Below are 27,363 nucleotides of genomic sequence, written 5' to 3' on the forward strand. Positions count from 1 at the left end.
GGATTATATTACTGTAATAAGCCTCTATGTCATTAGCCCTCAAGGGATGAAATCTTCAGCTAATACCCCCGTTCAATTCTCCCCCCAGACTTCGATGGGTGGAGTCAGAAAAGGCCACTCAAGGAAGGAGAAGAAATATGCGCAATTAAAAATAAGCATAAATAAGAAAATCACAGGCATAAAATGCTGAAGGTTCACTTGTTCTCTCAAAACATCCACTCAGCTCCTACCCTTTCTCACCCACTTCAGACCCTCTCCGTTTAGGTGTAGAAGGGCTGAGACCTTTCACCCAGAGGCCCACCTGCGTCCAGGCGACGCAGAAGGTGAGCAGGTCAGTAGGACACAGAGAAAGGGGCCCAGACAGACAACCTGGATCCCCCCAGGTCGAGCAGGAAACTCCTGGTCCCTATTCCTCCGGAGGGCATTATTTTAAAGAGTTAAATCTTAGACTGTAGCGGGTGGGGGCCTCGCTGCTGTGAGTGCTGACAGCTCTCCGCCAAGTCCCTGTCTTGGGTCTGCCCTCAGGCCGAGAGAGCCACTCCGGGCAAGTTTAGAGCCACTCCAGGCAAGTTTCTGCGTGTTCCTCACCAGGAGCCAGGACTGGTCCACAAGGGGGTTTCAGGGCCTGGGCTCCCTGCCTCAAGGCAGGACGACCCTGAAAGGCCCCCCTGGCTCTGGGACTTCAGTGAACAAGCCCTCTCCTCCCTCTGACAAAATCGACCCCCTTCCCTCCGTCGCAGGGCCTCCAGGGGACCGACTAACATCCTCACCCAGTCTCAGCTCGGGAGCTCCAGGGTAACTTCTTCCCAAGGACCACAGCTACGGACAGTTCAAAGGCCCGCAAACGGCGGCAATGCTCGAGGCAGAATGAAGACACAAGCAGATCGAGTTCCTTCCGAATATTAATGACGACCTTTTGGAAACACCCCATTGCCTGGCTTACAAATGCTTCATCTTGCGTCTCGTGCAGGTGGTAAAATAACTCCGGAAGCACCAGATGCGAGGGCAAAGGTTCGCTGTTTGCCAGTCTCTCCAGCCACTGCAGCGTCTTCCATTGCATCTCCAGGGACATTTTACAGCGAAAAGCTGCCTCTAGCTGTCTCACGCGCTCTTCATTCAAGAGGCCAAACAGAAAGCATTTCGTCTGCAGCAAGTGGGGGTCCTCAGAACTGCTGCTTTCCCGGAGCAGCTCCAAGTCTTCCAAAGACTGAAGGCAGCTGTCCCTGGCGCCCCAGCTGTCTTGCAACATAAAAACCATGGCTGCGAAAAACTCCTGGATGTGCAGGTGGAGAAACACGTAGCAGTTCTGATACCCTGTGTCCTTTCGAAGAACTTGCCTGTCCACGAGGATTGAGACATCCGATCTCGCTAAGCCATGCTGTCTGAGATGCTCCTTGTAAAACACATACGTCATGGTCCATACTCCTCTGGCAGCCAGGTGGCACAGGCTCATCAGCTGGGTTTCGCTGGGGAGAGCAGGCGAGCCTCCGCCTGCCCCTGTCAACAGGCTGGAGACGCAGCAGGCAAAGGGAGCTGGGGTCGTCCCGCGGAGCACAGTGACGTCACTGCCCTCTCCACCTGCTGCTCCAGACACTCACAGAGGAGCCGGCACACGAGGGGGGCTCTGCACATGCGGAAAAGCGTCTCGTTGTTTCGGAGGCAGCGGCACGCCTGCAAGGCCCACCGCTCGTCTTCAAAACACCGACGGATATGCCTCTCTCTTGCATCCTCGGACACACCGGTAGCCGGACAGAACGCTGACGCTTCAACACAAGCTTTAGTTTGTCACAAGCTGCGAGTTTCGTCGTCACCAACAGGGACGACTGGGGGAGCATCACTTTTCTCAGCAAACTACTCATGAGGAAGGACACGGGGTGCACCTGGGCCCAGTCTTTGCACAGCACACACTCGGGCTCCTCAAAGGCAAATTTCAGTTCGCCGAAACCATCAATGACAAACAGGAGACCACTCGGCTGGGACAAAACCCTTTCAATGGGGCCTTCTGAGCTGGGCCAGGCCTTGGAGATCATCTGCGTGAAGCTTCTCTCTCTCAGCTGGTTGACTTCTTTTGCATCGAGATAAAAGGCGCAGGTGAATTTCTGCTGGTAGAGACGGCCCCGGGCCCAGTCCAACATCAGCATTCGCGCCAATGTCGTCTTCCCGACCCCAGCAGCTCCCTGAAGGACCACCGCCTGCGGCTGCTCGCCAGTCCTGACACCCTCATCGAACAAGTGTTCCAACAGTTCCCGGCCTTCCCGGGCAATCTCATGACAGACATTTTCAGAGGCTCCAAGCCAATGGCTCTTCTCCAATAGGACGCAAAATTTATCCTTTATCCGATTTCTGTATTCTGTTCTACCACCTTAGTCAGAAGGCAGCCAGGGGAAAAAACAAAAACCAAAAAACACATGATCAAAATAAACTCTATGATATGTAATGTAAAGAACAGGACATAGTGCAGTTCCCGTCGTGGCGCAGTGGTTAACGAATCCGACTAGGAACCATGAGGTTGCGGGTTCGATCCCTGCCCCTGCTCAGCGGGTTAAGGATCCGGCGCTGCCGTGAGCTGTGGTGTAGGTCGCAGACGCGGCTCGGATCCTGTGTTGCTGTGGCTGTGGTGTAGGCCGGCGGCTACAGCTCCAATTCGACCCCTAGCCTGGGAACCTCCATATGCCGCGGGAGCGGCCCAAAGAAATGGCAAAAAGACAAAAAAATAAAGAAAGAAAGAAAGAAAGGAAGGAAGGAAGGAAGGAAAGGACGTAGAGTAGGACCCAGAAGCAATGCAGGCTAAAATCAAAGTGCAATGGTCTAGATGTGAAAAGAATGCACATAAAACAAAAATATGCCTGTAGGTTTAAAGCCTACATTGGGAACCGTGAATAAACAGAAATGATAATGCAGAAATTTATTTTATTTTTTATGTATTTTGTTCTCACTGTACAGGAAGGGGATCAAGTTATCCTTTCAGCAAAAATGTATGATGGCAGAAAAAATTAGATTCTTCCTGGATTTTTTTTCTCTTGGACTTCTACTCTAGCAGAAAAAAGATGCTGTGAGTAGAAAACAGAGTCATCATCCGGTAAAAAGAGAACACAGGCAACGACGATCAGGAACGGCCAAGAGGACCTGCAGGCACATCTGAACCCACACGTCAAAACTGACCACTCTGCGCAGATACAGAGTTCAAAGAAATGAACAGCTGCAGAGCTTCTCCCCAAGGAGTGAGAGGGCTGAGCCCCACACGGAGCTTCCCAGCCCGGGGGTCCTGCACTGGGAAGATGAGACCCCAGGACGCCAGCAGGGCTTGCCTTCCAGAGAGCCAGAGGGCTGCAGGGACCACAGACCCTGCTCTCAACGGGCGCACACAAACTCTCACCCCTCCAAGACCCCGGGTAGAAGCAGCAATTTGAAAGGAGCTTGGTTAGACATAGTTTTTGATCTTGGAGAGTCTCCCACGAGGGACACACACGGCAGCCATTCTGGGGGTCCTCCTCCTACCATGAGGATACTGGTGCTGGCGAGCATCATTCTGGATTCTTTCCTCCAGCCCATCAGCACCAGGACCCGGCGCTGCCCACAGGCCAAATGGCACCAGTCCTGGACTCCCTCAGGCCAAGCAGCTAATCATATGGGGACACAGCTATACCCACAAGCAACCCGAGAGAAGCCACACACACACCCCCATCCCCGGAGCCTGAGCACTTCTAGAAGATGACACAAACAAATGGAAAGATACACCGTGTTCACTGAATGGAAGAATTACATTGTTAAAATGATCACACCACCAAAGGCAACCCACAGATTTAATGAAATCCCAATCAAAATATCAATGGCATTTTTCAGCAAATTAGAATAATTTAACATTTATCTGAAGGAGTTCCTGCTGTAGCACACTGGCTTAAGGATCGGCATTGTCTCTGCAGCAGCACAGGTTGCTACTGAGGCACAGGTTTGATCCCCAGCCAGGCATAGGAGGTTAAGGATCTGGCATTGCTGCAGCTGTGGCTCAGATTCAAGCCCTGGCCCAGGAACTTCCATATGCTGCAGGTTGCAGCCAAAATAAAATAAACAAATAGTCAGATAAGTAGATAGATAAATAAATAAATAAAATTTGTCTGCAAACACAAAAGACCCCAAATAGCCAAAAGTATCTTGAGAAAGAAGAACAAAGTCAGTGGTATCACATTCCCTGACTCCAGACTATACTACAAAGCTATAGTAATCAAAACGGTATGGTATTAGCACAAACACAGACACATAGGACAATGGAACTGAACAGAGAGACCAGAAATGAACCCATCCTTGTATGGTCGATCTATGACAAAGGAGGTATGGACATACAATTGGGAAAAGACGGCCTACTTAATAATGGTGTTGGGAAAACTGGACAGCAGCATGCAGAAGACCACTTTCTCAAAGCATATACAAAAATGAACTCAAAACAGACAAGCGTGAGACCTAACGCCATGAAACTTCTAGAGGAAAACACAGGAAGGATGGTCTCTGACATCAGTTTTAGCAATATGATTTGGGATATGTCTCCTCAAGCAAGGGAAACAAAAGCAAAAATGAACAAGCGGGACTACGGCAAACTAGAAAGCTTTTGCCCTGGAGAGTATTATGCTAAGTGAAAGAAGTCAGAGAAAGATATGATATCACTTATATGTGGAATCTAACAAAATACAACTAACGAATCTAATTGAAAAAAAGCAGACTCACAGATACAGAGAACAAACTAGTGGTTACCAGTGGGGAGAAGGATGGGGGGGAGGGGCAAAATGGGGGTACGATTAAGAGATACAAGCTATCATGTATAAAATAATCTACGAGGATACATTGTACAAGACAAGGAATAGAGCCAACATTTTACAATAACCATAAATGGAGCATAAGTTTTTAAAATTGAGAATTGCTGTATGACCCATCTGTAACTTACGTAATATTGTACATCAACTAGGATAAAGTAAATAAATAAATAAAAGCTTCTGCACAGGGAAAGAAATGCTCAGCCAAACAAAAAGGGCACCTACCAAATGGTAGAAGATATTTGCAAATGATATATCCATTAATGGGTTAATATCCAAATTGTACAAAGAATGTGTACAACTCAACATAAAAAAAAAAACCCAACTGAAAAATGGGCAGAAGACCTGAATAGGTATTTTCCAAGAGTGACATACAGATGGCCAACAGGCACATGAAAAGAAGCTCAAAATCACTAATCGTCAGGGAAATACAAAGTAAAACAACAATAAGATTATCGCCTCACATCTGTCACAATGGCTATTATCAAAAAGACAACAAATAACAGGTGTTGGTGAGAATGTGAAGAAAACAGAGCCCTTGGGCACTGCTGGTGGGAATGGAAGCTGGTACCGCAGGTATGGAAAAAATATGGAGGGTGCTCAAGAATGAAAGAATGATCAGTCTTGGGTATTTCACTAAAGAAAATGAAAACATACTCATTCAAAAAGACATATACGTGTTTATGTTTACTGCAGCATTATTTACAATAGCCAAGATACGGAACCAAACTAGGTGTCCATCAACAGTAGATAAAGAAACTATAGTATATGTAGGTTCTGGAATATTACTCAGACATAAAAAGGAATGAAATCTTACTTTGCCACAAATCTTACAAGCCAGAGAAAGAGAAATATTGTACGAGTTCTTTTATACATGGAACTGAAAAAACAAAACCAGAATAATGAATAAGCATAACAAACAGGAATAGAGTCAGATGCAGAGAACCAACAGGTGGCTGTCAAAGGGGAGGCAGGTGGGAGGAAAAGAGAGTAAGAGGAAAACAAAAAAGAAAGAAATGAACATCAAAGCACAGCCTGAAGATTTTTTTTTTAAGGCCACACCCTTAGCATATGGAAGTTCCTGGGCCAGGGACTGAATCCGAGCCGCGGGGGCAATGCCAAGTCCTTTCACCCACTGTGCCACAGGGAGAGCTTCAGAAGCATATTTTAAAGAAGCCTGAAAATTTCCCAAGTGTCCAAGCAGAGTGAAAATATAGTTTCTCCTTTGCCTGGTTAAGTCTAATTCCTTCTCAAGATTTCCTTTGTTATGTCCCTCTCAAGGGTGGCCTTCTCTGAAGCCCAAAGCTAAACAGCTCCCTTTTCTGGACATTCTCAGAATACAGCATATTTTTTATTCACAGCACAACTCACAAGCTGGAACTTAATTTTTAAAGTAAACAATTCTTTTCTTTGTCCTACTAAGGTATTCAGTACAAACACCTAGAATTGTTCATAAACCACTAAATCATCTTAGTTCTCCCCCAGGGAAAAGCATGGTGTTAGAAGAAGTAAGATGCTCCTTCTTGTTATGGTATAAGACCTAGTAAGTACGGTGTTCTACTTAAAAAACTTGGATTGTAAGTTTGATTTTTACTTCCTTCATAACACTTCTATTTATCTTCCAAATTTCCCAAAGTACATTTCTATGGAAGGAGAACCTTGGTTTCCTAAATTTATTGCCAGTTACACCATCCAAATAAACTTCCTTACACTGTATCAGAAATTAAGGTCCAAGTACGAAGTTATCTTCGAAAACACTGAATAAGAAACTTTTATTTATCAGTGCTTGGAATGAAGTGGGTTCTCAATTATTTCTTGAAGGAAACACTGGCCCATCAGAAAGCAGCAGAGCTAAGAATAAAGGTTTCTCTCCTGGTCCAGTTTTCTTTGTATTATAATTCCATTGATATAAACTGGATTCTATTATACAGAACTCAGAACAAGGTAGGGGGGGGTTGAAATAGTTCAATACAGCTGAGAAAACCTGGTCCCAGAAATTACATTTTATGAAGACTAACTAGTTGGCCACCAGCCCAGAACCCAATTCCAGCATCATTCTAACAGGAGGGAAGAGGTGCAATAAGCCAAATATTCACTGCCTACTCAGGGAGCTTGCTGTCCATAAAATAAGGTATCAAGATACCTTTGTTCGCCAGACTCTCAGCTTCTGACTGGGAATTTTTTAATGCTGCTCTTTGGAGGCTCTGAATTAACTTGGTCCTGTTTCTGATTCTGTCCAGAGAGCCAGCTCTGTGGACTCTTTTTGAATGACCATCACTGAACAGGCAAGAGGCTATTACAAGTTCACAAGGGTGGAACTAGGGTCCCTTGGGAGACGACCCTCCCCCAAGATGCTTCAAAAGCTCCAACCCCCCAAATCTGGAGAAAAGCCCATCTGCTTACCTTGCACTGCTTTCTGATCACCTGGTACCTCTCTGGCCCCGGTGTCCTCTGGTCTTGTGGTCTGGGCTGTCCCTGCAACAGGTTCCAACAAGATCATGAGATTTGACCCCCAACAAGGAGAGTTTGGGGATGGCCAGATCAGGAGCCAGAACTGTCCTCAGTGGTCCAGTTCTGGGATCACCTGGGTTTAAGAAAACCAGGGCCAACAGAGGCTCAGACACCGCCAGCTTAGCTGGGGGGGACGTGATGCGGTGTGCAGGGCACTGAAGCAGGGCACTCTGGCCACGCCTCCCACCCTATAACTCTAAGACAAGTGGGCTGGTCCAAGCCTCAGTTTCCTTGTCTACACTGACCTCACAGGAATGCGGCGAGGCTCAAAGGAAATAATGGATTTAAACTTCAGTGCTGTAAAGCCTTGGGTATGAGTAAGGGTTTTCAGATGTCTATAGATTTCACACCTGGCAATGACTAAAGATACTATTCGGGTTTGAGCCCTTTAATAACTTTTTGCCCATTCCTCATATTTCAGCAAAGATTTAAAATTATATTCAAGAGTCCTTAAAATTTAGCTTAACCCATGACTTTATTTGTAGTTTAGGCAAAGGAACACTAGACGGGACAATTCTTATAACTCGATCCCTTGAATCATTCTCATCGGTACAAGATGGACAAATTACCCCCCATTAAGAATGGAGGCTCGGAGCTCCCGTCGTGGCGCAGTGGTTAACAAATCCAACTAGGAACGATGAGGTTGCGGGTTCGATCCCCAGCCTTGCTCAGTGGGTTGGGGATCCGGCGTTGCCGTGAGCTGTGGTGTAGGTCGCAGACACGGCTCGGATCCCACGTGGCTGTGGCTCTGGCGTAGGCTGGCGGCTGCAGCTCCAATTCGACCCCTAGCCTGGGAACCTCCATATGCCATGGGAGTGGCTCAAGAAATGGCAAAAAGACAAAAAAAAAAAAAAAAAGAATCAAGGCTGGACAAGAGAGCTCAAAACCTTCTGGCCTGCTCAGTGTTCCTCAAATGACCCAGCGAGTGCCCACTGTGTCACTATACTGGACCCCCATGGGGCTTGTGTCCCAACCAGGGCTGCATGCCCAAGTCCCTTTCACAGACCCGACGGGCTTCGGGAAGCCCCTGCTTCCCGCCCCAGCTGTGTGTCCAGCATCACTCACAGTTGGCCTCTGCTTTTGCTCTCCTGCACAGACCCTTCAGGGCCATCTTGTCAGAGACTTTGAGAGCCACCGCCCAGGCCTGCTCTCCGGGGTAGTACTTGTTCATCACAAATCCTCCCGCCTGGCCTTCTTCACTTCCGACCACGGCATCCTGCACGGCGCAGGTGCCAGGATCTCACTCTGTGAGAGTGACTCTTTGTTTAGCTCCTCCCAATGCAGCAGCAGCCCGAAAGCAGAAGAGGAGGAGGAAGACTGCGAATCCGTCATCTTGTCTGTGGATCAATATTCAAGCTTCAGTCGGGAAAAATAATCAAACGCACACGCGATGAAGGGGACCCACGGAAAAGGTCGGAAAGGGGACCCTATCAAAGCGCAGAGTCACTCGACGCGCTTGCACAAACCCACTCCGTGGGCTCAGTAGGGACTCGTGTTCCCTGAACTGTGCTTTCTGTCATCACAAACGTTCCGCTGACACTTAGGAGCTGTAGGAAACGAAGCAACGCAGCTACCCGTCCTCACGCCTCAGCCACATGAGGACGGGAGAAGTGACCGCAGAGGGCTGCGGCGTGGACCTCACGGGGACGAGTTCAAGGCCTGGGGTTGCCGAGGGGGAGCGGGAGCGGGAGGGAGCGGGCTGGACGGGGCATTTGGGGTTGGCAGATGCAAACTACCCCATTTCCCGTGGATAAGCAATGAGGCCCTGCTGTACAGCACAGGGAACTCGATCCAGTCTCCTGGAACAGACCATGACAGACGACGGTGTGAGAAAAAGGAGCTATGTACACGTAGGACTGGGGCACTGCGCTGAAGAGCAGAAACTGACCCAACACTGTAAATCAACCACACTCTGATAAATACACACAAAGAAAGAAAAAAAGACATGAGGTGGAGCTCACGTGTCACCTGGCTCAGAAGTGGCTCCCACCAGGTACGGCTTCATCCCTCTCTCCCCCACCCACACCCCCACCCCACATCGTGGCCTCTGACACCTCACTCCACCCCCACCGTCACGCTACTGGCATGTGTCACATCCACGTCCTCCTGTCCTCTCTGGTCACAGGCTCACACCAGTCCCTGAAGGGCTGCGCCCCTAGCTCCCAAGCCCCGTTCAGTTCACTCCCCAACACCACAGTTATTCTGGGTGAGGTCAGCGTTAAAACCCGACCCGGAGCAGCCGCTCCCACCCCTGACCCCTGACCTCAACCCCGTGACCTTATCCCGCCTCAGCATCTCACGCGGATGTTCTCACTCAGCCTGGACGGGCAACTGCCCAGACTCTTAAAACGGCAGAGTCCTTTAAATGAACAAAACCCTTAAACTGAAACCTTCCAGTGACCGGAGCGCTTTCATGCCCTCACTCCCATGGTGGCCGTGCTGCAGACACCAGCAAATCCGCGTCTTTGGAGCCCCACGTTTTCATCCTACTTATCGGCCACATTAAAGGCCTTCGTCACTGTCCTCTCGCGCGCGCGCGCGGGCCCTCGGGCTCCTCATTCAAGCTGCACCCTCAGGTCCCTCATCTCCTCTTTGAGGGCTCGGCCCGAGAGACGGAACCAGTGCGTGGCACAGCTGCAACGCAGCCTGGACCCTTCCCCAAGCCTCTCTCCCTTCCGGCCTTTGCCATGCCGCCCCGCTCTTGCCAGCGGGGCTGGGAAGGTGGGCGGCAGAAGCGGACGTGTGCCGAGGGCGGTTTTACTTCTTAAACAGAAGGTGAACTATCTCCAAGGCGCACAGTAACGCAGGACTTTCCCCCACTCGTTCTCCTCTCCTGGGAACTGGTGAGCCAGCAGCTGGTTTAGGGTCCTCAGTTTGTTTTAACTGCGCTGCAGAAATAGTCTCCACCACAGATGAGGCTCTGACCCAAACAGAAGCCACGGCCGGTTTTAAAAAGCAGCAGAAGGCAGGCGAAGGGAGGAATGAACGGATTAGGAGGTTGAATTTAACACGTAGAAGAAGGATGACCAACAGGCACCTGCTGCGCAGCGCAGGGATACACACTCTATTTTGTAACCGCCCATAAAGATTCTGGAAAAGAATATCTATGTATTCAGCTATATGTGTGCATATTTATATATGCATAAGTATATGCAACTATATATAAAAAACTGAGTTGCTGTGCTGCAGGCCGAAATAACACGAAATTGTAAATCAACTATACTTCAGCAAAAATGTATTCATTAAAAGAATAAAGAGGAGTTCCCGTCGTGGCGCAGTGGTTAACGAATCCGACTAGGAACCATGAGGTTGCGGGTTCGGTCCCTGCCCTTGCTCAGTGGGTTGGGGATCCGGCGTTGCCGTGAGCTGTGGTGTAGGTTGCAGATGCGGCTCAGATCCCGCGTTGCTGTGGCTCAGGCGTAGGCCGGTGGCTACAGCTCCGATTCGACCCCTAGCCTGGGAACCTCCAGATGCCGCGGGAGCGGCCCAAGAAATAGCAACAACAACAACAACAACAGACAAAAAGACAAAAAAAAAAAAAAAGAATAAAGAACTAAGAGTAAAGGAAAAAAGAAGCAAAAAGGAGGCGACGTGAGGAGACTTCAAAGGAACGCGGACATCTCTCCAGAGCGTCCAAAACTCGGCAGGAGAGGCGAATGTGCTGCGCAAGAGCAGCCCGCCGCCTCCCGCCCAGAAGCGCACAGTCCGCGCCGCGCGGAGGCCCTCCTTTCCCGCTCCTTCCCTGGAACAAGGGAAGGGGGCTCTAGCCCCGTCTCTTCCGCTCAGCCCCCTCCTTCCCCTGTGACCCGGATCTCAGCAGCATCAGGAACTGCTGGGGCCCTAACCCCCCCCACCCCACACGGCCCCTTCTCCAGCCTCAACGTCTCCCTGTCCTCTAGGTGGTCTCAGCAGCACTGAAACACGCCCGCGTCCACGTCTGCCTTTTGCGAACGTCCCTTTTCTTCGCAGCCCCCGCATCGTCTTCGGAGTCCAATGTCCTCACTCCGCCACACGTTTCCCAGGTGCCGTCCAACGCGGGCTCCCGCACGTCCACGGGGATAACGCCTGCCACGGGTCACCCTGTCACAAAACCCAACAGGCAGGCATTTGGGGGGATTCGCCGTGCACATCCGCAGGTAGGAAGAAACAGCAGCACCCACCTGTGCAAGGACTAGAAGACAACGCCTGCACCCTGCTGACAGGCTGCGCTGCCCAGGCGCCTGCTGTTTCCACAAGGCCTCAATTCTTGATTTCCGCCTCCCCTGGGCTCCCGTAATAGCCTACGTGGCCTTCATTTTCTTCCTGCCTTTCGAGGGGCCCCTTTGTGCCCAGATCTCCAAGGTCAGCATCCTACGGGGCTTCTATTCCGTGAGACCTGCAATTCTCACAGACAGTACAATCTGCTTCGGTCCCCTTCCCAGAGGTTCTGTGTTGTTCTTGAAGGAACGTGGTTTTTTCACTTGTGGTCTTTTGTTTATATTTTTGGGAAGAGGAAGATACGTCTGGTGGTGCTCCTCGTATAGGAGGGCATTCGTAAATTCCAGAATGTTCTGAACGCAAATGGAAGTCCAGGATTTATTTTCATTTGCAAATTTATGGGTGTAAAATTTCACCACCTACAGTAGCGAGAGGATATTTGTTCAAAATAAATCATTCCTTCAGTACATGTTAATACGTAGCATTTTTGCTGAGGATCTGCTGTGACGGGCTCTTTATGAAACGTGCGTCCAGTCCCAACAGCTTGGTTTTTCTCCACGTTTTATAGATAGAGGGGCTCAGGAAGTAAGAAGCCTGCCCAGGATGCAGCATTGGCAAGCAGCTTCTCGGACTACGAAGCTCCTTCTCTTTCCACAGGCATGACCCGCCTTTCAACGTCCCTTTATTGTCCCAGCCTCCGGGAATTCAGAGTAAATGACACCCGTGTGGCCACCCTCTGAGAGCTGGCCCCGTGCTCAACACCGGGCTAGAGGCAGCCCTCTGAGGACAGGACGACACTCCTCCGAGCTCCAGCGGTTCCAGAACACAAAGCAAGGGGGCTGCATGTCCACAGGAGGTGGCGGTGCAAAGGTCGTGGAGAAGGGATTACATCTCATCTCGCAAAAGGGACAACCCCCCCCATTCCTGCCCCTTAGAATCTCCCACAGCAGCTTCTCGACCTCACCTACGAGCATCTCTTGCCAGACGCTTCCCCATTTGGGGTTAAGTGGACTGACGGATGTTGAGGGCATCCCTAGCCTCTGCCCGCCACATATGCAACTAGAACCCCCATCCCCACATGGGTGACAAACCAAAGGTCTTCAGACGTGGCCAAGTGTCCCCAAAGGGTGACCCCAAGTCCAAAGCCTTATCCTCCACCGCTGCTGACACAACTCATCAGCTGTCTGTCTCCATGATATTACCAAAACAAATCTAAGAAAAAAGCATTCCCGTGAGCTTTTAATGTATGGAAGCAAAAAATATCATAATTGGGAGGCAAACATTCAGTGTAGGTTATGAGGACAACTTATAAGCCATTTAGACAAAAATTAGCACCTCACAGAATAAATCTCAGATACAATAAATCAGTAATTTTCTTTCTTTCTTTTTTTCTTTTTTCTTTTTTTTTTGTCTTTTAGGGCTACACCCGCAGCATATGGAGGTTCCCAGGCAAGGGGTCGAATTGGAGCTGTAGCCGCTTGCCTACACCACAGCCAGAGCAACTTGGGATCCAGGCTACTTCTGCGACCTACGCCACAGCTCACAGCAATGCCCGAGCCTTAACCCACTAAGCAAGGCCAGGGTAGAACCTGCGTCCTCATGGATACTAGTCAGATTCATGCTGCTGAGCCATGACGGGAACTCCTAAATCAGTAAGTTGTTACTACTTCAAACCAGAGAGGGGAGAGCAGAGCGTATTCGTGACGCCTCGGGAGAGGAGGAACTTAGCAGCCTGGGCCCAGTGAGGGACACGGTGGAGAGTCAGGATGGAGTTAGGAATTATACTGTTAACTATGTGGACATTAAAACCTCTTTGCCTTAGGAATTCAAACACAAAAGAGAAACCCAAACAGCCGATGTTTCTAGGGAACTTGACAAACGAAGCCTTGACGTGTAGGAGTTCTCTTGTGGCGCAGTGGGTTAAGGACCTGGCGCCGTCAATGCAGCGGCTTGGGTCGCTGCTGTGGCTCAGGTTCCATCTCTGGCTCAGGAACTTCCGCACACTGAGGGTGGGCCAACAAAACAAAACAAAACAAACAACAAAGAACCAAAAAAAAAAAAAGAGAAAGAAATAGGGCTCAAGTGTCCATTAGTGAAACCACTTTGGAACCCCTGGCATTAACCCTGAAGTTGGGGGGTACTCCGACCTGGACCTTGATTTCTAGCACCGTTCTCCAAGGGGCCCCTTGGAGAAACGACCCATTCGGGGGCTGGGGCTGGACTACAAGCCAAGCCCAGAGCTTCTTTTTGCACCAGAAAGGCAAAGAATGAGGTATGTCAAGAGACACAGAAGCCAACCGGATTATAACCTCCAGGGTAAAGCAAACATCCCGAAGTCCACATACTGATACAGACGAAGGACGGAATGAATAAACACATGGGGAGAAGCGGCATCTGCCGGAGAATTCCAGATGCTTTACGCAGCTGTTCCCTTCTCCAGCAGCGGGAGCCGCGCTTCCTGGTTCACCACGTGGAGAAACCTGACCAACACTGCCTGAGCCCGGCCAGCAAGGCTAAGAGCATCAGTCAAAAGGCGTGGCTGACAGTAGGGCACCACTGATGAGACTGGCATGCCACCCCTGTGATAGTCGTCCCCCAAAGCCACAGTCCCAGCACGGGCCAAACCCAAAGTGAAACGTGACGAAATACCTGACCCGCACCCCTCAAAGCGGTCGAGGTCATCAAAACAAGGGATGACTGAGAAACTGTCCCCAGCCAGAGGGGACCAGGGACACAAAACAGCTGAACACACATAGTGTCCTGGAGAGGATCTGGAGTAGAAAGAATACTAGGAAAACCAGGGTGAAAGCGGAACCACGTGTGAATTAAGAGGCTTAATTAACTACCGCAGTTGTTGCAAATAAACTACAGGAAGACAAGGTGGTAAAAACAGGGAAAATTGGGTAATGGGTTTTAGAAGCTGAAGCTCTGAGGACCATAGCTCAGTAAAAATGAATTCGACATTTTCATGTTTATTTAATTTACATATACTGGACCATATTTAATTTTACATAAATGCTTGTTTTATAATAAGCAATCTTTTTGTTTTTAATTTGACTTAGCTCTCCCACTAAAAGGAACCCCTGTGAAGAACATGCTTCCACCTTATTGCAATATTAAAAAATTGCTTTCTCTTTTCCCTATTACTTTTGGGAAAATTTAATTTTCCATGCCTTCTTTCCCTAAAAGGCCAAATGATAAAGTTGAAATGCAAGTCTCCTTAAGTAACAACTACTAGGGAAAAGGTATCTCTGAAAATAGATGACTCCACAAACCCTTGCTGCTGGAAGGAGAGGCACAATTCTTCATTAAACGAATCTCATAAGGTGCAAATTAGAAAACACTAATAAACTACCCATCTTGTTTTGCCATCCAATAAAGAGACCTGGATGAGAACTCTTTTCCTGTAGATCTAAAATAAAAGGCTCATTTTTAATTGGATATGGCCATACCCTATGGCCTGGCAGTTGCAGTCTTGAGAATATACTTCAGAGAAGTGTGTGTGCAGGTATATACCAAGAGACAAACAAAAACAGCCACAGCAGCATTGCTGGTGACTCCTAGACACTGGAAAATACCCGAGTCAACCTTCAGTAGAACCAAAACACAGTGACCAATCCAGAGAGCGAACTCCCACGGCCGTGACGATACCTGGTCTGCAGCGACTCGCCGCCGGGGTGAGTCCCGCAAACATCATTGGTGAAAGCGGTCGAGGCCCAAACCGTTGCATTCGCCGTGTGATTCCACTTATAAGAAGACCGAAACTAAAAAATTGAAAACCAAACTAGTATGCTGCCCATGGGCACTGTGTAAATGGCAAAGTCGTATTTTTAAAATGGGCCGGGGTAAGGCAGCGACTACCACAAAGGCTGGCTTGGGGTCACCTCTGTCGGGGGGAGGAGGGAAGAATTTGTAATCGGGAAGTTTCCCCTGGGGTTTTGGGCATTCTGTAGTTAGCATAATAGTAACTAGTATCCTAGAGTATAGTATCATACAGTACAGTATGGCGTGGTATGGTATGGTATGGTATCATATAGTAAAGAATTGTATCATATAGTACAGTACGGTATGGTACGGTAAGGTATAGTATCATATAGCATCCTATAGTAATGGTAATATTCCACTTCTGGACCTGGCGATGGGTTTATATGGTTTATCACTGGGTGATCACTTACTAAGACCCACATTTATGTTTAACGCCCTCTTCTATGAGTTAGAGGCCACCCTAAAGCCTGTTTTCAAAGAGGCTCATCTCACCGGAAAAACATAATACAAATATATGAGCAAAGCGCTAAATGCAAATGACTGCAAACAACCTCTTCATAGAGAAGGAGATGGCTAATTGATATTTTAGAAAGCGGTCAAACTTAAGCAGATACCAAACAAAACTAATACAACCCAGGTGATATCACTCCACACTTATTAAGATTGCAAAAACAAGCTTTAAAAAAACTACCATAGGATGATGAGAATGGAATGGAGTAGATATCATTAGGCTGAATGGTAAATGCTATACTTTTGGAAAGCCTGCAATTCCACAACGATGGAGGACTTAAAAATCATGCCTCGGAGTTCCTGTCATGGCGCAGCAGAAACGAATCTGATTAGGAACCGTGAGTTTGTGGGTGTGATCCCTGGCCTTGCTCAAGTGGGTTAAGGATCTGGCGTTGCCTTAAGCTGTGGTGTAGGTCGCAGATGCAGCTCAGATCTGGCCTTACTGTGGCTGTGGTGTAGGCCAGCAGGTGTAGCTCCGATTTGACCCCTAGCCTGGGAACCTCCATATGCCCTGGGTATGCTCCTAAAAAGCAAAAAGAAAAAAAAAAATCATGCCTGACTTTTCAATCAGTAACCTCTCTCAAGGAAATTGCACAATAGAAAGAATTCCAAATACAGAAAGTCTTGTGCATAAAAGAAGAGTAAATAACTGTCCAGAAATTACATTTCGGTTATGATTAATGAAATCAATGCATAAGAAGAGGCGCACACTTGATTTGATTTTTCGGCCATTAAAACAATCTCCTCATACAGCGATAGGCAACACGTGCGCGGTTAAGAGCACATGGTAGGTAGGAATACAAGGATTACACTAAGGAATGAAAACCTCTGCATAGAAAACAAAATATACCAAAATGTTAACCACGGTTGGGGTTGGGGTTTAAGACAATTCAGGCAAATTTTCTTTAATCAGAATGCATTCCTTAAATAACTGGAACTGTGAACAGGTGAGAGAGGCAGTATCAACGCGTCAAATCTGAAAAAGAAACCAATCCCTGAGAACTGTACTGGACTTTGGCGGGTGTGAGCTCCGTGTAAACTCTGTGAAGGGAGCAGTTTTAAGCCTCTGCTGGGGGAGGAGCGGGCGCGATGAAGTCTCGCCAGGAGGGTGATCCATGCGCTACCTTCTCAGAACTTTGCTAGTTAGAGGAGGAGAGAAATTCCCAGCGAGAAGCTCAGAGACTGCAAGGCTGTAGGCTGGCCGCTTTGTTTTTGGGAGAGAGAGAGGCTCGGAGGCGACACAGGGTGCAGAAAAAACTGCGGGGCACAGGTGGAGGGAGGCGTCCTGCATCGAAGGACAAACACCTGCTGGGGCCTGAATTCCTCAGGATTCCTAGTGCGGGGCTCATCATCCACCTGACATCCGGAGCGCGAGGAAACATCGCACGCGAAGCCAACTAGGGGCCACATTAGGTCTTTACCCAAACTAGACCCCTTCCCCACGTGTGCACCCCAGTCCTGGACGCCCGGCCTCCCCAGGGGACCGCGGACTCGAACCTGGGGAAGTGGCCTCTCCCGCCCGCGTTCCCCACCCCCCGGGGTCCTGCCCGAGTTCCCCGCCCAGCCCTTCCTTGTCGTCCACACCGAGTGCGGGCGCTGGAAAGGCTCTCATGGGATCTAACTTTGTGTGTCGAGCGGGCAAAACACGCAGAGGCGAACAGGGTCCGTCCATACCTTGGGTCACACGGTGAGCCCCGGGGGCGAAGGTTCAAATCCAGCGCTGAAAGCCGAGACCCAAAGAGGGAAAGGAACACAGCAAGGGCTCCAGCGCACCTACCGCTGGAGGAGAGCGGGGCACCCTCCCTCTGACCCTTTCTGCCGGCGCTGCCTCCAGCGCCGCGAGAGCGGCAAACGAGTGCGGGGGGCGCGTGGGCGGCGGCCACGCCCCGCCCACCTCGCAGAACCTCCCTCCCCATTGGCTCGCGGGCAAGGGGCCGCTCCCACGCCCCCGCGGGCCGCGCCCGCGCTCTCGCGCGCATCGCTCCTGGGAGAAGATACAATGTTCAATGTGGGAGCCTCGGTGTGCAACACGCCTGGGGCCGCTGCCTCCTTCCCTCCTGACAACCAGGAACCGCTGGGGCAGAGGGCGTCTGGGAGTTGGACCCCAACTTCGGAAGACCTGTCCCAGGCCGGCGGACTCCTGATGAGCAGCGTCACTTCCTTCATCCTGCCGACAATCCCTATGATTGCTGAGCACCTCCTTAGTGCCTGGCGGTTTCCTGGGCCTTTTCTGGCAGGGAAAGAATCACCCGCAGTTTTGCCCGCGCCTCCCGCCCCGCCCCACCTTGGACCTTACAATCTGTTGGAGGAGCACAGGTAACCCACTGCAGCGTTAGCAGATGTGACCACTGCCAGGAGGAAAACAGTGGGGTAAGGGACCTATGGCTGGCAGGTGGGAGCTAGCGGGTCAGACCTGTTTCTCTTTGGTGGAAAAGGAAGGCAATCGGCCAAGGTGACCTTTGCAGGAGGTCGGGGCAGGAGCCATGCAGGTATCTTGGAGAGGGAGCCTTTCAGGGGCAGGAAATAGCCAGCGCAGAGGCTCTCGGGCTCCAGCCTACCTGATAGATTTGAGGAACATCTGAGTCAAATTGAGCATCGGGGTCAGCAGGACTCTGTGTAGACATATGGGTAGTGCCATTTCATCCCAGTCCCACCCGATTGGAACTGCCCTGTGTGAATTTATGGCCTTGGCCCCTGAAGACAGGGATCTCAGAGTTGGCTTAGACCCCAAATAAATCCAGCAGCTTCAGGAATTAGAATCATCTAACTCTGGGATGAGAGACCTCACATCACATGGGCAAAGTGCGTCCCATTAGGGTGGCTTCCTTTTTCCCAGGGTTACCTATTCTAAAGATCTTTTCCTACTGACATAGCAGCAAGATTTGGGCGATTCTAGAGCTGTCCATAACCTCATTGAAGGTACCATTTCTCCAGCTGGAATCTTCATGGAGAGCTTTAAACCTTGTTGGTAAATTAGGAGCCAGCATTCATTGTCATTAAGCAAATGTAATGCTTTAGGCAACTGATTCTAAGGGCTCAGGTATCTACTTGGCAAAATGAATGCAACAATCTAATCACACTTAGAAACCAGAGCCCAATATATATATTTGGTCTTTTTAGGGCTGCACCTGAAGCATATGGAGATTCCCAGGCTAGGGGTTGAATAGGAGCTGTAGCCACTGCCCTACGCCTTAGCAACACCAGATCCCAGCCGAATCCTTGACCTACGCGACAGCTCACAGCAACGCCACATCCTTAACCCACTGAGGCCAGGGATCGAACCTGCATCCTCATGCATACTAGTCAGATTCCCTTCTGCTGAGCCACAACGGGAACTGAAGAGCCCTAGCTTATAAAGATTCATATAGAAGCTAACTCAAAAGGATAAGCAACACTGTGAGGGGTAGAAAAACAAGGTCAATTTTCTTGGTTTGACTCCTGCCCACTCTATGGATTGGCTGTCTAATGGCTGTTCATGTGACATGCTAAATATTATATTTGCAGGTCCATACATCTTAAGAGAAGCAATGAATGTTAAGGTTTTGGTTCTGAAACCATTCCTAATACATTCATAAAACCATGAAAGAGAATTCATTTCATAAAAAAAGAAACTGAGGAGATGGTTCAAGAAGCAGTTTTAGAAACTGAAGCTCCCAGAACTGTACCTTAGTAAAAATGAATTAGACATTTTCATTTTTATTTAATTTGCGTATATCTGACCATATGTAGTTTTATGTAAATGCTTGTTTTATAACAGCATGTGTTTTAGTGCCGTCTTTCTTGTTTCTTTTTGATTTAGCTCTCCCCCAAAAGGAACCCCTATGAAGAATATGTTTGCCCTGTATTGCATTATTATTTTTAAAATTCTATTGTTCCTCTAATACTTGTAGTAAAATTTAATTTTCCGTGCCTTTTTTCCTTAAAAGGCTAAATAATAAAATTGACATACAAGTCTTCTACTAGGGAAAAGGGATCTCTGAAAAATTTCATAGGTGTCTCCACAAACACTTGCAGCTGGAACGAGTGGCACACTTCTTCTTCATAAAACTAATCTAATAAGGTGCAAAGTGGAAAACAGTAATAAAATATTGATTTTTTTTGCTGTCCAGTAAGGAGACTTGCATAAATATTCACGATGCTACCACGGTATTCCATTTATATCCGCATTTACATGTGAAAGTGTTATTTGTAGAGAATACTCTCATAAGACACCTGGACCTTTGAAAGCATTGCAAAGTAACCTTTCACATCCAACATAAATGAGGAGTGATTATAGTCCTGTTCATCTGAAAATAATATTATAAATGACTTCTCTGTGTTACTAAAAGGTAAAATGCTTGGATATTTGTCAAATAAGAAAACTTGTCATTTCCCTGATCGCCCACAAACCCAGAGGGAAAATAAAAGTCGTGAAACTCCTTTTGTACTAAGAGTCTGAGAGACCTATAGGCCCTCAAATTTCTTCTCTTTACTCACATTGATCTCAGCTCTAATAAATGAGCCATATTAAGTACATCCCCTGTTTGGAACGTGTCCTTTTGCATTTTTTCTCTCCATGCTTGTATAATTAAAATCACAATCACACACACACACTGAGTTACACAATTTGAATTGTGTTTTTCTGGTTTTTGTTTTTTTTTTTTTGCATCTTGACTCTCTCACCCAACAAATAATTTTGTTCATTGACTACTGATACTCTCTCCTCACCCCACCCCACACCACCAAGTAGAATGGCTCTATGATGGATAAAGATTTTTATCCATTTAGTCCACTGTTGTAGTCCCAGCACCTACTACAGTGAATGGGTCAATCAATCTACACCTCATGAAGGCAAGAAAGGAATGAGGTGGAAACAAACAGGACAAGTTAAAGAACAACAGTTAGGCCAGAATGGCTACTGCGGGGAGAGGGGGCAGAATAATGAAATATGGGGTCAGAGAGGTAGGGAATTAGATGAGAAAGGCAAGGAGAGAGAGATCACGTAAGGCGATGCACCAACTTTGCTTTTTACTCTGAATGAGTGACAGAGCCAATGGAGATTTTTAAGCAAAGCAAATAATCACAATTAGATTTTGAGAGAACCGTTCAGGATCCTCATGAAGGGGATTGGAGCAGCAATGGCAAAAGGGGACCAGTTAAGAGGCTATTACAATAATCCAGGCGAGAGAAAAAGATGGTAGCACGGATGCCTGGGGCTTGGCAGGAAGAGAGGAGGGAGGAAAGCCCCACTCGACCAGTGCTTGAGCGGGAGACAAGTGGTTCCCAGGCAACCATAAAATGAAATTTGAAAAGCCCTTTGGGGCCGTGTAACTCCAACCTCGAATTTAAGGACGACGACAAGGCCAGAGCTAGTGGCATGCCCATTGCGCCGAGCGTTCGGGACAGCGGACGCCCCAACCCCTTGGCCCCCTCGAACCCCATGTGCTTCCTAAAAACACCTAGAACCGTTCCATTACCTTTAGTACCACGCTCGACTCAGGCCCATCCTCAGCTCAGAGCGCGGTAGCACTGTCCTCCCGCCGCTGAGGTTTAAGGCCTGGCTAAACTCCGCCCCCCACCGCTCCGGCCAATCAGGAGCCACGTCCTCCGGCGCGCTCCTTTCCCGCCCCGCCTCCCGTCTCCATGGGAACGATCTGAGTGTCTACTCCGCGTCCTGGGGCGTCGGTTTCGGTCCAGCCCGTTGTTTGCTGGGACAGTCCTTGGGCCGGTCTCCGTCCCTGTCCAGAGGCTCCGTACGTGAGGCGGACTCGGGAGCACCGAGCAGGGCGCGGACAGCTGTGCCAGGAACCGGGGCAGAAAAGGAGGACCAGGGGCCGAGAAGCCGCTCTGGCTACGAAATTTCGGACACTTTTGTAAGTGGGTCCTTCACAGCCGCCCGCCCCACGTTAAAACTGAAGAAGAGGAGCAAGGAGGCGGAAGCAGCTTGGGCCCCGGGCCCCGGGTGCTTGGGGCCGGAGGTCTGGATGCGCAACAGAGGCCGCGCGAGTCTTCGCGTCTTCGCTGCTGGAGCAGAGGCCGTGCGGATCCTGCTCCCGGAGAACTGTTTGTACGTGTGAATCTGGGGCTTCAGACGTACAAACTCTGGCGGCCCCTTGGTTCGCAGGGGGAGCCCAAACCTGTCCTGCTCCTGGGACCCTAGGAATCATTTTTCTTTCTAGAGAAAGAGGGCCCTTAACTGTTTATCCTCTTCCCCCAGGGTCCGCGATCAGCAAGGGAGGACCAGAGAGGCTCATGCCTCCGTTTTACAGGTGAGGATAGTGAGGCCCAGGGAGGTCTAGAAGTTTGGTCTTTTTCAAAGGTCTACAAGCGGTTGGTGACAGGGCTGAGAATACGACCAAGTCCTGGGAGCCCTGGATCTGAAATTTTGGCTAAAGCTCTGTGCTCTGATCTAATAGTAAATCCAACATTTCTGCTTTAAGGAGAGGAGGGTGATAGCATTGACTTTCTACTTAACTGATTGAACGAAATAAAAATAATTTTAGGCGTTCCCCCCGTGGAGCAGCAGAAATGAATCCGACCAGGAACCAAGAGGTTGTGGGTTCGATCCCTGGCCTTGCTCAGTGGGTTAAGGATCCAGCTTGCAGTGAGCTGTAGTGTAGGTATGCGGCTCCCGATCTGGTGTTGCTGCGGCTGTGGTGTAGGCTGGCAGCTATAGCTTCGATTAGACCCCAAGCCTGGGAACCTCTATATGCCTCAAGTGAGGCCCTAAAAAGACAAAATACAAAAAAAAAAAAAAGTTTTAGAAAGAAGCTATTTTAAGTGTGCTATTATTCTGGTAATTTTTTTTATTGGTCTTGTTAATAATGAACTAGGGGATTTTTGAGGCTCGGAGAAGCTAAATTACATAGAAAGCATCTGTAACCCTGAAGGGGCGGGACTGTGAGATCAAATTCTGTGTTTGTATGCCCAGACTAAAATTTCACTTTTCTAGATGATCAGAAATAAGGCCCTGAGGGCCAATTCATTTTTTTTTTTTTTTTAACTGTCCTGTGGTACATGGAGTTCCCGGGCCAGGGATCAGATCCGAGCCACAGGTGCCACCTGAGGAATGCTAGATTCTCAAACCACTGTGCCAGGCCGGGGATGGAAACTGTCCCAGGCCTCCCAAGACGCAAAGTCCTATCCCGTTGTGCCACAGCGGGAGCTCCCTGAGTGCCAATTCTTACAGCTCCTTTCTGGTCCTCAAAAGGGAACAGAAATATTCTTGGGCTCTTTCTTACCTCCTTCTAGGGCATTTGCAGTTCACACCCAGTTAGTACGTGAGGATTGTAGTGAGTTTGGAAATTTCACGTCTTGCCCGGTCTTCTATTCTTCCCCCTCAGCTCAGCCTTCTCGACCCTCCACCCTTCCCCAAAAAAGGAGCAAGCAGGGGTCACGCCTTTCCTCACAGTCTGACTCGGGTGAGTAGACGTCTTGTCTCATTTCCCTCCCGACTTCTCCATGGACTGTGGGAGTAGCTGAAGTGGCTTTGGGGACGGAGGGAGCAGACTGAATAGAAACTGTTCCTCATGCGCCTGAGAAGCTTTCGAGCCTCCTCTTCAGCAGGCCCTGCCTCCTGCCCAGGGCCCTTTCCTAACATTTTTCCCACTTATTCAGCCACTTAGGTCTGCTATATAATCCATACTGCTCTTGGTGACCAGAGATAAATAAGCATGAGAATGTCTTTCCTGGGAGCTGCTGTGTGACACAGCAGGTGAAAGATCTGACATCGCCACAGGTGTGGCACCTGCAGCTCCAGTTCCATCCTTGGCCCAGGAACGTCCACATGCTATGGACGTGGCCAAAGGAAAGAATGCCTTTCCTTCGCCTCGGGGAAATCAACCACATGAGGTTAATAAGAATTTCTAAAATTATCACACATTAAACAGTTCCAAAATTAAGTGTCACTTTTAAGCAAAAGACAGGAACAGGCATTCAGATTTGAGTAAAATCATTGCGAACTGGCAGATGTCATTCCCGACAGGAAGCCCATTATTTTTTCTCAGGCAGAACCTGAGGGACAAACGAGGAAACTAGGCCAGTTGCAGGAGAGACTAAGTGTGAGTGGGTGAGGAAAGGCCGCGTTGCGGAGGCTCTGGTTTCTTACTCTGTGTACCACTCACACCAACCAGAGGCAGCCGTTGCTGACATCCGGATGGATTTACTTCGTCTTTTATCTAATAATGTACATACGTACTCACTAATCCATACAAATACTACCATGTATGCATACCAGTACACATATGTACAAATATGCACATTTACTTAAGATATACATATGTATATATATAGAAGAAGATTAGTATATATAACACGTTTTGAATCAGACAAATAGGCTCCAGAGAGCAGCAACGTTCCTGGTGTGTAGAACTATGCCTGCCATATGGTGAGCATTTGTGAATATTTGCTGAATGTATGAATGGCTCGTATATGTGTATTTTGCACTTAACACATAAAATGGACATTTTTCCAAGTATGTTTTGGTGGCATGAGTTTTAAGTGACTATATAGTCTTCCACTCCATGCTTTAAATTCTTTTATTGGGAAAAAGTTAAGTATTTATCAATATTTTGCTATTGTAAACAGCTTCTAATAACTATTTTTATAGATAATTTAGTAATTGTGTCTCAATTTCCTCAAGATGTGCTCTGGGAAATAGGATACCAGAGTGACAGAATATAAAGGTGTTTTAGGCTTTTGAAAAACTTTTTCAAAACTACTGCGTGAACTAATTACTACAACCACTTGATGAGTGACCCTCTGTTGCTGAACCTTTACTAGCATTGAATATTATTTTTAATTTTTTTCTAATTTTAAGTGAGAATTACAACGATCTTTGATTTTATATTTATTTGATTATTTTGCTCTTTAGGGCCGCACCAGTGGCATATGGAGGTTCCCAGGCTAAGGGTCTAATTGAAGCTGTAGCCACTGGCCTACACCACAGCCATGCAGAATCCGAGCCACATCTGCGACCTACACCACAGCTCACAGCAACACCTTAACCCACTGAGCAAGGCCAGGGATCGAACCCTCAACCTCATGGTTCCTAGTTGGATTCATTTCCTCTGCACCACAGTGGCACTCCGAATATTATTTTTTAAATTTAGCCTTGAATTGCATCCTTTAAGTCTTTACTAGGATTGATCATTTTAAACATATGGTTATTGGTTATTTGCATCCCTTCTTTGATAAGCTGACTCAACATTACACTACCTTTTTTCCTGCTGAATTTTTGTTCCCATTTGATAAAAGGTGCTCTTTGTATGTAAAATTATATGCTGTAATTATTTCTCTAGGTTATTATCTGCCTTGCCTTTTAAGGACCTCTTTTGTTTATAGAACTTTTAAACTTGCATAAAGTGAAATCTTATTTTTTTATTTATATGTATAATTTTATACTTTTAAAGCACGTCCACATCCCCAAATCAAATACATAATTACTTTTATTCTCCTCAATTTTTTATAGTTGCAAATGTTTTAAAAGTTTAACTCTTCAATCCATCAGCTGTTTATTTTAGTGTGAGAAATGATGGGAGAACTTACTCTCTCTGCTTCCTGCTTAGTTATTTTATTTTTCTAGTAGCATTTGCCTTCTCCGCTGACTTCATATACCAAATTACTAAGTTCTTCACACACACACACACGTACACAAAGGTTACTTGGGGGCTGTCCTGTTTCACGGATCTGCTTCTCAATTCTCAGCTTCGTATCAGAGTGTATTTCCTTTTGAGCCTTTTTCTACATGTAGTGCATTTACTTAGCAGGGAAGCGGAATTCACGCTTTCTTTTTCACTCACCGAGGATAAGGAAAAGGAAGGAAGAGAGCTCAAATGTTGGGAGTATTCCAGAGATGAACACTGTGGTGATTTCTATTTTGGACAAAAAGAGTAACAGTTACATACAGTAACCGTGAGAAGTTGGATGTATTATTTTCGTCCCTTTTGTTAGTACAGCATTTCAAAACACAAGCTCTGGACCCACTACCTACGCTTGTTTCGGTCTCTCCCACTTTTTACTTATGTGAGGCAGCCCGAGGTAACCAGATCCAGAGGAGAAATAGAACCTACCATGTCGGGTTGTTAAGAAGATTCGCGAAGTTCATTCATTTGAAAAACTCATCACAGAGCTGGACAAACAGGCCTAACCATTGGCTGCGATTGTTATCATCACAGGAGCAAGAACCTTGGCCACCGTCTCGCTTTCCTGAATACTTACTGGTCTCCAATTTTATGTGACTTTTAAGATCTGTGTTGGCATTTTTTATATTGGCATTTGTACTTCACTAGGAATTTGTCCTTTTATGTAGATGTTCACATGTATTTGCATATAGTTCATAATACCCTTGTATTATTTTAAAATCTTATGTTTGCAGTTATTTCATCATTTTGCCCTGTATTTTGTTTATAATCATCTTTTCTAAAAAAACCAGACTTGCACATATCTGACTTATTGCAATTTTAAGAGCACTTTTTGGCTATATGCATTTTTTCATCATCTATTTATTATATCTTTACTTTCAGTTTTGTCCTTTTTTAAAGTTTTCTCCTTTTTTTAGAGGGGAAGGGTTTGTTTTCTGAGTTGAATGCTTAGGTCGTTATTATCTAACCATTCTTATTTCCTTTAATGACTTATTTACTTGGGTCTTGAACATTTTGATGTGTAGCTATTATTCAGTTCAACTTTTTCTTAATTATTATGTTACTTATAGTATTAATTTAATATTGATTTTCTTTTTAAATTCAAGGGCTATTTAATGTTACTTGTACTATGGGTGTTTTAACTAATAGTTCCTAATTTTACACTGTAGCTAGTATTCTGCTTTATGTTGATCCTTTGGAAGTCATTGAGATTTCTTCTATGGGCCAGTACACCATCAATCTTATGAAGTATTGTGGGTTCATGAAAATAATGTGTATTTTGTCTTTTGGGAGTATAGAGTTCAACACAGGTGAGACAGCTGGTGTAGCGGGAGCTCCCTTGGGGTCTGGTGGGGTAAAGGATACAGTGTTGTCACTGCAGCAGCTTGGGTTGCTGCTGTGGCACAGGATGATCCCTAGCCCAGGAACTTCCACATGCCATGAACACAGCCAAAAAAAAAAAAAAAAAGACCTCATGTATTTAAAAAAATTTTTTTTAATTACTCAATGAATTTTATTACATGTAAGACCTCATTTATTAATTGCACTGCTTAGCCTTTATACTGTTGAGTTCTTTTGGCTTTTGCTGGATCATTTTCTGAGAGGAGTGTATTAATAGCTATAATTATAATCAATGGCATATATATTATATCTCCTCGCCTTGAAATTATGATAGTTATTACTTGATACATTGTGAAATTTTATTTGTGGGTGCAATTATTTGGGATAATTTTGTCTTACTACTTATTTACTAGTATATTAAAAATACTGTTTTGTCCCTAATGATACACTTTTAATTGGGGTGTGATTGCCATACAGCATTATATTGGTTTTCGTATACCACATGATTCTGTATTTGTGTATGTTGTAAAATGACCATCACAGTAAGTCTGGTTAACATCTATCACTACCCATAGTTAACATTTTTTGATGTAAATTTATCTCAGGTTTTCTAT

At 47.1% G+C, this 27,363-nt stretch overlaps 2 protein-coding genes across 2 annotated transcripts in view; one reads left to right on the forward strand and one right to left on the reverse strand.

Annotated features, from left to right (window-relative positions):
- The window catches only part of NLRP14 (NLR family pyrin domain containing 14), a 44,868-nt gene extending 35,123 nt beyond the window's left edge, over nt 1–9,745 (reverse strand). Inside the window, 7 exon segments of the mRNA XM_047753285.1 lie at nt 771–1,572; nt 1,575–1,742; nt 1,745–2,362; nt 3,499–3,570; nt 7,209–7,280; nt 8,382–8,532; nt 9,740–9,745. Coding sequence (XP_047609241.1) covers nt 771–1,572; nt 1,575–1,742; nt 1,745–2,362; nt 3,499–3,570; nt 7,209–7,280; nt 8,382–8,532; nt 9,740–9,745 — 1,889 coding nt within the window.
- Nucleotides 9,746–17,787: 8,042 nt separating this feature from the next.
- LOC125111348 (uncharacterized) lies at nt 17,788–26,191 on the forward strand. The gene is made up of 5 exons (XM_047753286.1): nt 17,788–18,104; nt 21,268–21,834; nt 21,985–22,036; nt 23,111–23,188; nt 25,800–26,191. The coding sequence occupies exons 1-5, from the start codon at nt 17,788–17,790 to the stop codon at nt 25,851–25,853; spliced, it is 1,068 nt and encodes a 355-aa protein (XP_047609242.1). The 3' UTR covers nt 25,854–26,191.
- Nucleotides 26,192–27,363: the final 1,172 nt, after the last annotated feature.

The sequence above is a fragment of the Phacochoerus africanus genome, chromosome 11 (assembly GCF_016906955.1).
Source record: "Phacochoerus africanus isolate WHEZ1 chromosome 11, ROS_Pafr_v1, whole genome shotgun sequence".
Lineage (NCBI taxonomy): Eukaryota > Metazoa > Chordata > Mammalia > Artiodactyla > Suidae > Phacochoerus > Phacochoerus africanus.

What these genes read in the sequence shown, in the direction of transcription:
- LOC125111348 (XM_047753286.1), top strand. Translation starts at nt 17,788, where the DNA reads ATGTTCAATGTGGGAGCCTCGGTGTGCAACACGCCTGGGGCCGCTGCC. An exon ending in CTCATGCCTCCGTTTTACAG is followed by an intron (nt 22,037 to 23,110) that starts GTGAGGATAGTG and finishes CTTCCCCCTCAG; the next exon opens with CTCAGCCTTCTCGACCCTCC. An exon ending in TTCCTCACAGTCTGACTCGG is followed by an intron (nt 23,189 to 25,799) that starts GTGAGTAGACGT and finishes TATGTGAGGCAG; the next exon opens with CCCGAGGTAACCAGATCCAG.